Raw genomic sequence first — 11324 nt, 5'->3', positions numbered from 1 at the left:
AGCATGCTATTGATTTGTTTTTAAATTGCCCCCAAACATGTGTGTAAATTACTTGATACAAGATTAAATTGTGGATGTATGGGAATTCAATAACGCCAGTTAAAAGTAGAAATTCTCAGCATGCATCACCCCTGTGAGGGAACAAAGTTTGTGTAAAATGCCTTTGAGATTTAAATTTACTAAAGGATTGGTCATGCCTATGAAATCAGGTGTTGATGATTGGATGAAATGGTAAAAAGAAAGATAAATGAATCAAACAAACAGTTTAACTTTTATAATGAAATAGGGGTAGTGAACCTTGTTCATTACTGTAACCGAAAGAATGCCAGGTTGCGGTGCAGCAAGAACAAACGCTGCTGTAAACTTTACCAGCAGAAGTATTGTGTTTCGTTTGTTTGGAGGAGATTCGTGGAGTAATGTTATTATTAAGATTTATCTTTCCGAGGAATGATTATTTTCGTTTCAAAACACTTGCTGCCTGAAGTTGCGTTTTTTTAAATGTTTAATCATTTAAGTGCTTCAAGTCCAAACAATTGACAAAAACCTGAAGTCATGTTTTCTGCCCAGGGGCATGATTCCAGGATTATTCTGAACCGCATGTGGGAATTTTAATCTGGACATAAATTCACACATGTAAGAATGAGGCCATTTTAATTTAATAGGATTGATTGGAGTTTGAGATGTCTAAATTGATTATGTCTGATCCTGTATTGGATTGATTTTGTGTTAAAACTTTGGGTCAGGTTGAAAAATAATTATTCCTGACACAATTGATATTGGTCGGATGAAAGGAAACAAAGTTTGAGGGACCAAAATGGGTGTAGATTAGAGACTGATAAAAATCCCTCCTCGTGCTTCTGGTTAAGTCAAACAAAGGAGGGCGGTGAAGTAATGACATCAGTTGAAGGCTTTTACCCTGCCTCTCTTCGTACAGCAGATAATTAACCCTTGTCTGTTAACAGCTAAAAGTGTTTTTTTACAGGCATTAAGAATTTTAATTTTGAATTGACAGCTGAAGAGATTTTCTTTGAACAGGAATTGCAAATTTTAATATTGACTTGTCCGAATGGATCTTTTGTGTTTTATTTTTTAGGTAACTGCCAGTGGAACAAGATTTGCAGTAGCTTCGAGGATTTGAGAATTTCTTAGTGACTTTCAGTAGTGCAGCAATAGCCGACATGATTTAAAATCTAGTGGAGGGGTAAGCAACCCTTGTGAAACCCCTACAAGATTTAGCAAAGCAGGGAAGAGCTAGCAAAGACAAAGTAGAGTGCAGGGAGGAGATGCAGGCTTTTCCAATCTATACACGTGATGGTGAATGGGCCCACCCACGGGTGGTCTGGCCTTAGTAAGCCATTCCACATCTTCTGCCAGAGGGCAAGTGGAATATAGGCCGATGTAATAGCCCAGAGGCATGGGGATGAATTAAGACCAGTGGGATATTACTCTGCCCAAATGGATGCAGTAGCCACAGGCATGCACCAATGTGTGTGGGTGTTGGCGTGCGCTTCATAGGCAATAAATGCATCAGAACCCATCACCCTGATGGGTAAGATAATCCTCCATAGCCCTCATAATATTGTTCAACTCTTAGAGGCTGGAAGACTGCAGGGTGTCTCGGGTAGTAGACGCTCAAAGTGGGAAGCTAGTAGTTTACCTGGGGACAGACATGTGGAAACCTGTAAAGATATGAGGGAAAATCCCGCGATAGGGTTAACAATACAAGGAATGGAGCATGAATGTGTTGTGGAAGTAGAGGAGGACACTAGTGGAAGCTTGGCAGAATAGCTACTGGTGGGAGAGGAAGTGATCAACTTGTAAGTGGATGGAGCAAGGGAGTATATAGGAGGGGAGCCCTGTACGGCATGTGCTGTAGTGGATACTGAAGGTGAGTTGATTGCAGGAGAACAGATCCCTGGGAACCACTCAGCATGAATAGCTGGATTAATAGTTCTAACGAAGGCCGTGGAATGGGGCAAGGGAAAGCGGATCAATGTGAACACTGACAGTTGGGACGCTTCTGGTGTAGTTCATGCCTATATGACAGCTTGGAGTAGGCGGGGGTTTGTGACCTCCAGCGGAGGACACATACAGCATGAGAATTTAATCAGGGACTTGATCCTGGCCGCCCGACAGCCCTTAGAAGTAGCCGTGATTAAGGTCTAGGCCCATCGGAGAATTGAGAATTATGCGCAGCAAGGTAACAGTTGGGCCGATGCTAGAACAAGCACTAGTGGAGGAAAAGGGGGGTGGAGAAATAACGGGAGACGGATAGGCCATGATGGAATATGGAGGAGAGAGGGAAAGATAATAGCCTCCGAAGCCGTGCAATAATCCCTGTGGGACGTATACCATGGACAAGCGCACACGGAGAGACAACATGATCAAACTATTTAAAGGAATGTTGGTGGTGGAAGGGAATGGACAGGGATGTGGCCAAATTCTGTGCACCCTGGTGGAACCAGGCCGTCCCTGCAAGATAAATGGGAAGTCAGCCCCCGCCCCAAGGGACCAGGGGGAAATTTACAACCAGATTTTACTGGGCCTTTGCCTCAGGTACAGGGTAGAACATAGTGTTGGTGATTGTAGATCAATTCCCCCGGTGGGTGGAAGCATCCCCATGTAAGGATGCCACTGCTAGTACCGTGGCTTTGATATTGGCTAATGAAATAATACCAAGGTGGGGGGGTGCCACTTCAACTGGATTCTGACCAAGGGGCCCGTCTCACGGGGAAAGTCATGAGGGAGGCTTGTGGGATTTTTGGCATCCAGCAAAGATTCCACATCCCACATCATCCTCCAAGTTCAGGAATGGTAGAGCGGATGAACCAATCCTTGAAAATAGCCTAGCCAAAGCTATTTTGCAGAAAGGGAATAATTGGGTATGGGCCCTGCATGCAAAATTGTTGCGACAAAGAGCCATTCCCGTCCGTGGAACGAGTCTAACCCCTTTTGAGTTAATGCCAGGAAGAGCAATGCGCCTCCCGGAGGAGGTGATAACTGGAGGAGTGGAACTTGAGATCAGCAAAGGCACTGTACTCCAATGCATGCAAGATCTGATGAACCGCCTGCATGCCCTTAAGGGTCAGGTAATTGCACAGCAACAGCATAGAGATTGGACCAAACTGACTGGAAAGGATACCTCTTCACTACCGACACCAGGGGATAGGGTCATGGTCAAACTCATGACAGGTAAAAAGGGACCAGGGGTTTGATGGGAGGGACCCTCTGCAGTAATCATCGCTGGACAAATATGTGCCTTAATAGATGTGAAACCCGGTCCGCGGTGGTGGCACTGGACGCAGTTGAAATCATACCCTCGTGAGTCACCCCATCGTCACAAGGATTGAGAGAACCCTCCGGTGGGTCGACGGATCCAGGGAGCGAGGGATAGCCATGGCATTGCCAGCTGCAGCACTTGTAATGGGGCTTATCTGGATTTGTAGATGGGTCACCAGAGTGGCTCAGGATATGGGACTAAGGCACGGAGAGGATGTTTTCGAGGAAGCAGTGGCGATGATGTGAATGATATAATACTAATTGAGCACGGGAAGGTGTTTGTTTATTCCTACAGGTTTATACTGCTAGCACACCTCTGGATCCTATCACATCTCTGGTTGCAGTCATCAACATCGACCACCTCGCCAGGGACGCGGAAGGAGCCGGACATTGCTGAAGTCAAGTCCAGTTATCGCATGTGTACTAATGTCACGCGGGTGCGTCGGGGTGCTGTTAATGTTATGAGGAATGCAAAGGGGAAGAGTGGTATAGGTTTTTATTCTGATGACACTCAGGATGCGTGCACAAACAGGATTCTATATGTCCCTGCGGGGCGGCTTATACGAATTACGAGCAATTCCAAAATACCAGGACCCTATATCAGTTGGGAACCAGGATCATGAGAGTTACAGGTGATACGGAAAGCTGGGATGCAGGACCTTTGCCCCCAGGCAGGATGACATTATTTTTTAAATGACCGATCAGGGAACGCTACATGCCATCGATGGCCCAAATCACCCGATTGTGAACTAGTAAGTTATGGGGGACCGTCTGGTAATTCACTGTATGGATCCCTGCTAGGCACCTAACCGTACTGACAATCATGAGATGATATGTGGTAGATTGACAACTTTGTATCGGGGAAGTGAGGTAGGCAGCCAGTCAGCGCAGGAGTCTGAGAATCGGGTGGGATATTGCAGGAAGCAAGGACTCCACAGGCTATGGGTGGGGACCAGGCCGAAGCCTACCACCACCACTGTGACACTGGTGAGCTCTAGCTCGATTACAACCACGAGTCCAAGGAAAATCCCCAAGCCCGAATGTGATGAGCATATCACGAGCCACACTGTGGGACAGGGGTTAGTTCTGACCCTCACTGATGAATCAGTGACGATGATGAATCAGTGACGATAGTATCAGAATATGGACATGTAAGAGTTATGATTGATGTCGCCAATCTACACTTACCAGTCTATTGCTGTGGTCTAGGATGTTTGTAGCCTTGGGAGAGGGCGATTTTGGACGGGAGTTGATAGAAAATACGTAAGCGACAACAGAGAGACATAGTGGAACTGAACGCCCTTGACATTGCGGAGATAAGTGAAGGGATTGAGGTTATGAAAGGGCAAATGAGAGCTGCGGTTCAGTATATAAACCAGGATGCCGAAACGGCTACAGCCCTTAGCCAGCAAGTCAATCAGCTTGTGTGGAAGGCACTTAAACAGCTGTAACCATACCAGACAACAATTAATGAGTTACATCGTATGACTATACCAAGCGAGGCATTGTGTGTGAATTGCCTGGGCATAATGTTGTTCGAACCAATTTATCTGAGTCTATTACCATTGGCCGACATGAGCTGACTCCATACAGGGATGTGTCCATCGTGGACGCGGATGACCTCGAGCAAACTGACGATGACCAGCAGATTCACCGATATGTCCAGAAGGGAGTTCCACGCATCCCGCACTTGCGGGCCGATTGGGAAGGACTTCAGGAGGAGGCAATGCCAATTGACCACCTCTGGAACAAGGCGCGGGAGCTCATCCAGACTCACGCTGAGAAGGCTGCGGAACTGTTTCAGTCACAGAACTTGTTCTCTACAATATGGAATTGCGGACTGAGTGCCAATATCCATCCATGGATACATATAGCGCACGTTGTTGTACTTTTGCGGCTGTTTCTATTGTTCGTCTTTTTTATTACGCTCTGTTGCCTCAGATCCGCATTAGGAAATGGCAGACAGACTGTCGCCCCCTAGTTAAAGAGGAACTGATACAGCTCTTACCTGTTGAATATTCCACACATCAGCCGGACTCCAGTAAATTCAGTATGTCTCTTTAATGGCCTATTCTTGGGCTAGCCAAGGGCCAAAAGGGGTGATTGAAGGGGGGGTTCAGCGATGATGCCTCTTAAAACCGAATCGTTAGCATGCCACTAGAATAGTTTTACATAAATTGTTTTATTGAGGATTGAGATGAATTATAGGATTGAGCAATCATTATTAACCATTAAATATGTATTTTTAGGACAGAGCAGTAATAAGTAATAAAATGGGATTTAGGATAGCTAACTTGACCAAAAGGACATTACTTCTGACATCTTGTCTTTGTGAAACAGTTCAGGGTGCTGGTTCTGTTGTTCTGCTTCTCACAGTCAGCAAGCTGCTGGGATTGTACGCAGCTGTCAGGATGAGGATCAATCATGTGCTGTTTGGGACTCTATTGGGTGAAGGTTAAACACTGCTTGCAATTCTATTGGATAAGTTTAAAAGAAGCAGCTTCAGGGATTGGGTCGTGTTCAACTGGGGTGGGCTATTGATTTTTGAATGTTGTATAATTACTGTGTTTGGCTCTTTGTTCGGTCGAACAGGTCTTGGCTGATATCCAGTCTGTTCTCCGTGTACACCTAACAAGCTTGATTAAATAAGCCATCTTTGTCCAGGTTGTCGTGTTTGTTCCTATCTGTACTGAGCTGAGCCACAAGGAATAACCCCACGTGGAAGCTGACTCAATGCACAGGTCTTGAAACCACTCCTGCACCCTCAACGTTGTCTTTAATGTCTGATGCCACCTTTCTAACGCTCCCTGCGATTCTGGATGATACGCAGTTCATTTAAATTGTTTTATTCCTAATCTATCCATAACTTCTTTGAATAACCTTGAGGTAAAATTTGATCCTTGATCCTATTGTATTTCTGTGGGTAGTCCATATCTAGTAAAGTATTTAAGTAACTCCGCCACAATCTTTTTAGCTGTAATATTATGTACTGGAATGGCCTCTGGAAACCTAGTAGACACATCCATTATCGTCAAAAGATAGTGATTCCCACTTTTCGTTTTAGGGAGTGGTCCTACGCAATCAATTAGGACCCTTGTAAAAGGTTCCTAAACTGCTGGAATGGGTATTAAGGGCACTGGTTTTATCACTGCTTGAGGTTTCCCTATCACTTGACATGTGTGACATGATTGACAAAATTTAACTACATCTTTATGTAGTCCAGGCCAATAAAAATGTTTTTATATTTTAGTTTGAGTTTTCCTTCTTCCCAAATGACCTCCCACTAGTAACTCATGTGCAACTCGCAACACCTCCTTTCTATGCCCTACCGGCAATACTACTTGATGAACATCTGCCCACTTTTCATCCGCTTGCATATGTAAAGTTCTCCATTTTCTCATTAAGACATCACTTTTACAATAATAACACACTGGTATATACTCAGATTCCTCTTCCGTGTATGCTTTCTGATACATCTGTTTTATTTCTATATCTTTCTGTTGTAACTCCGCCAATTTTCCTGAACTAAAAATATCCGCCTCATCCTCCACCTGTTCTTGTTATTTTTCAACCATCTGATCAAAAATCGTTTCTGATAATTGCACTTCAACTTCATCTTCACTCTTTGATTTCTCCTCTTGTCTTAACCTCTGACTTTGCGACCTTGTTACCACATAATCCGGAAAAATCCCAGGATGTTCGTCCTTCAACACTTCAGTTGTCTGATTTTCCACTGGCTTATCAACCACAGTAGGCATCACTCCCACCTGCGATCCAGCTATATCATTACCCAAGATAAACTGTATTCCTGGACAAGATAGTTTCGCTATTACTCCTATGACCACTTCACCACGCTTCACTGGAATTTCCAACCTTTCCTTATATAATTGAACACTACACCTCTCACCCTGAATTCCACATATTACCACCTTTTCTGGCAACATTCTTCCCAAACTACATAACTCCTCATCTCTTACCATTAAAGATTGACTAGCTCCCATATCTCTTAAAATAGTGACTTCTTTACCTGCTCTTCCTGATACACATGAGTAAACTTTACCTACACAAGTAAATTCTTTAAAGAGATCTGGCACCTTCTTATCAATCACCTCTTGATCAGGCTGTACAATCTTTTGCACCTCCTTCACTTCCCTTGGGCTTTCCTTTTCCACTTTAACAAACCCCACTGGCTTCTCCTGTTTTGCCACATCAGCCTTCCCAGTGCTTTTCTTTAACCTTCAACACTGTGACTTTGCATGGCTTAATTTATTGCAGTCAAAATATCTGAAACTTTTCATTTCTCTTCCACCCTTCTGGATTTCTTTTTTAATCTGAGGTACACTCTCTTTACTATCCCCCATTAGATCTCCTTTACCTTTACCACCTGAGTATTTCTCTTTTCCCCAGATTCCATCCCTCACAGGCTGAAACAGATGTTGGAAACCAAGCTTTGATTTATGAGCTAATTCATAATCATCTGCCATTTCTGCTGCTTACCTTGCAGTTTTAACCCTCTGTTCTTCCACATGAGTTCTCGCTACATCAGAAATTGAATTTTTAAACTCCTCCAAAATTACCATTCCTCTAAGAGCTTCATACGTTTGGTCTATTTTCAAAGCCCTTATCCAACTATCAAAATTACTCTGTTTGATCCTTTCAAACTCTATGTATGTTTGAGCAGGTTCTTTCCTTAAATTTCTAAACCTTTGTCTGTTGGCTTCAGGTACTAGTTCATATGCAGCTGATATGGATCTTTTTGCCTCCTCATATGCCCCAAATACCTCCTCTGATAGAGATGCAAACACTTCACCAGCTCTACCTACCAGCTTTTTTTGAATCAGTGATACCCACATGTCCTGTTTCATTTTTTAGCCACCTTCTCCAATGAAATGAAAAAGGCTTCTACATCCTTCTCATCAAATCTTGGCAATGCTTGGACATATTTAAATAGATCCCCACAAAGCCTTCGACTATGAACCTCTTGCTCTTTCTCACTATCCTCATTACTGTCTTCAGACTGTATTTTCCTCTTTACCACCGCCAATTTTAACTGACGTTCACTTTTCCTGACCAATTTCTGAAGTTCAAAGTCTCCCTCTTTTTCTTTTCCTCTCTCTGCTTTTCTTTTCCCCTGATCTGTATCTCCCTTTCTTTCGCTTTTTTTTTGCTCGGGCTATTCTTTCCCTTTCCTCTCTCTCCTTTTCTTTTCCCTCATTTTGAATTCCAGCTGTTTTATTTCTTTTTCATGTCCAAGCTGTTTCATCTGTAATTGAATTCTTGCCATTTCCAATGATTCCGACTGTGATTACTTCTCCTTTCCGTATTCTGTCAGGCAATGTTAACTGTAATGATTTTGCCAATTCTAAAAGCTTTGTTTTAGTTACAGTTTGTAAGGTACTTTGCGTGGCCTTCTCCACCCCCAAAAACCTCTGAGCCTCTGAAAGAGCCATTGTCCACAACGTACTCCCTATTTAAACTTGAATACAACACCTGAAAAGCAAACACAAATATGCTCACACATCACTGCCTTTGAGTTCATTAAGCCAACCCAATAATGAAATAGCCTTTTATCCGACGAGCCCCCAATCTGTTATGGGCCAGGGCTTAGAAACTCCAAAGTGTATTATGAAGCTCACCTGACCTATAACTTTTATGTTGAATTTGGCTAGGATGAGCACAAGAGCCTTCACTTCAGATGTGATTCATCAGGCGCTTTGATCAAAACAAAGTTTATTATAAGAATGTAGTTCACACAGATAAAATGCTTATCAAGAATTTGTCATCAATTACAAACATGAAAAAACACACAACAGGTGCAGAAATATATGTGTATAACTCTTAATGAATCCCCCTTAGTAGCTGTTCCAATTCAATACAAAATCCAATAAAACCAAAACCCAGCACACTGTGATCTCACTTGAATGGGACTGATCCTTTCCCTGAGATCCTGGTCCAGCCTCCAACCAGCAGATTCAAAACTAATTCCATAAATCTACTCTATCTTTAAAGTTACCAAGGCAGTTTGCCACACCCAATATGCCTTCAGTTCACTGGACAGCTTTAAAATAAAACAGATAAAACAGGGAAACGTCCTGCAGTTCAAACCAACGAACCGAAAATGAAACCAAAACGCAAAACCCCCTCTCACCTGACAGCCACAGCCCAGCTCCACCCACAAATGGCATCACTGAAGCCGTGCGACAAACCATGTGGTCAAACAAAACCTTTCTTAAAGGGACACTCACATGACATCACTGCTTCTTTTACCAGTCATCTTACATTGGTGCCCTCTGGTTCTTGATTCTTCCATTCAGCTTTTCCTTATCTTTCTGTGCAGACCCCTTTTGATTTTGAACATCTCTATCCAATCTCCTCTCAACCTTCTCTTTTCTGAGGAAAATAGTCCCAGCTTCTCCAAACTAACCACATGACTAAAGTTCCTAATCCCTGGAACCATTCTCTTGAATCATTGCTACATCCTCTCTAATGCCTTCACATCCTTCCTGAAGTGAGGTGCCCAGAACTGACCTGATACGACGGTTGAGGCTCAACCAATGTTTTAGACACCCTTATCATAAATTTCTTGAGCTGTATTCCATACCTCTATTCGGAAAATCCAGGATCTCATTCGCTTAATTAACCACTCTCTCAAACTGCCCCAGCAACGTCAATGTACAGATATACCCACAGGACCCCTCAGGGTCTGATTGAAACAGAAAAGATCCTGAGGGGACTTGATAGGCTGGATGCTGGAAAGATGTCCCCTCTTGTGGGGGAGGCTAGAACTAGGAGAACTAGGTGCTAATCTATTTCATTATGTCACACAATATAAATCTCCTGATTACCAAATTCGATCTAAAACAGTATTTAACTTTTCTCGGATGGACACACATAAGAAAGAAACACATCTACTTCATTCTTTATAATGACTCGTTCAGGGTGCAGGTTATGTGGCAGGTAATGTGCAATGGTCATCTCCCAGGCATCCACAAATGCCACGTTGATGCCGTCAAACATCTTTCTCATCACTAAATCAAGTTGGTAGGAATACCAGTCACTATTGTAGAGACTGACATCCCGTGGGAGGGCCTGGACATTGGCCGTCTTTATTACAACCAGTGTGTCTGGACTCCTATCCAGCAATCGGAGGATTGACCTACGGATGTTCTGGAGCCTTCGGATGTACGGTTCCACTGGGAAAGTGTTGAAATGACACCATATGGTGAAGGCTATAATTGTGCTCTTTCCTCCTTTAATCTCATCCAGTTTGTTTGCAACAAAAGGCAGATCCTGAGTCGCAATGGGGGCGATTCGGATTGGTTTGCCATGGGCGTAATACTCCACTTTGATCTTGTTGTCTATATCCAAAGCGAGATGTGGGCCGGTTTTTTGAGAATTTCCAAGGTCAAACTTCCTCAAACCTAAAACAGAAGATATCACATTGATTAACTCGATGCTGAATCCTAACTGTGTAGTTAACAGGCATGGAATAGATATACACAACAGTAATGTGGGGGTTGTTTAAGGAGTACTTGCTGCGAGTGCTGGATAGTTTTGTCCCACTGAGGCGAGGAAGGAATCGTAAGGTGAAGGAGCCTTGGATGACAAGAAAAGTGGAGTTTCTCGTCAAGAGGAAGAAGGAAGCTTACGTAAGGTTGAGGAAGCAAGGATCTGGCACGGCTCCAGAGGGTTACAAGATAGCCAGGAAGGAACTCAAAAATGGACTTAGGAGAGATAGAAGGAGGCATGAAAAAGCCCTGGCGGGAAAATTAGGGAAACCCCCAAGGTGTTCTACACTTATGTGAGAAATAAGAGGATGATCAGAGTGAGAGTAGGGCTGATCAGGGATAGTGGAGGGAACTTGTGCCGAGAGTCTGAGGAGATGGGGGAGGCCCTGAATGAATACTTTGCTTCAGTATTCAATAGAGAGAGGGACCTTGTTGCCCATGAGAACAATGTGAACCAGGTTAATAGACTCAAACAGGTTGATATTAAGAAGGAGGATGTGCTGGAAATTTTGAAAAGCATCAGGATAGATAAGTCCC

At 43.5% G+C, this 11324-nt stretch overlaps 1 protein-coding gene across 1 annotated transcript in view; it reads right to left on the bottom strand.

Moving 5' to 3' along the window:
- Positions 1-9057: 9057 nt before the first annotated feature.
- The window catches only part of LOC140428851 (NXPE family member 3-like), a 57957-nt gene continuing 55690 nt past the window's right edge, over positions 9058-11324 (bottom strand). Inside the window, exon 5 of the mRNA XM_072515505.1 lies at positions 9058-10700. Coding sequence (XP_072371606.1) covers positions 10147-10700 — 554 coding nt within the window. The 3' untranslated portion in view covers positions 9058-10146. The remainder of the gene's footprint in view (positions 10701-11324) is intronic.

Source organism: Scyliorhinus torazame, chromosome 8 (assembly GCF_047496885.1).
Source record: "Scyliorhinus torazame isolate Kashiwa2021f chromosome 8, sScyTor2.1, whole genome shotgun sequence".
NCBI classification, from domain to species: Eukaryota; Metazoa; Chordata; class Chondrichthyes; order Carcharhiniformes; family Scyliorhinidae; genus Scyliorhinus; species Scyliorhinus torazame.
This window is presented reverse-complemented; position numbering and strand designations above follow the sequence as displayed.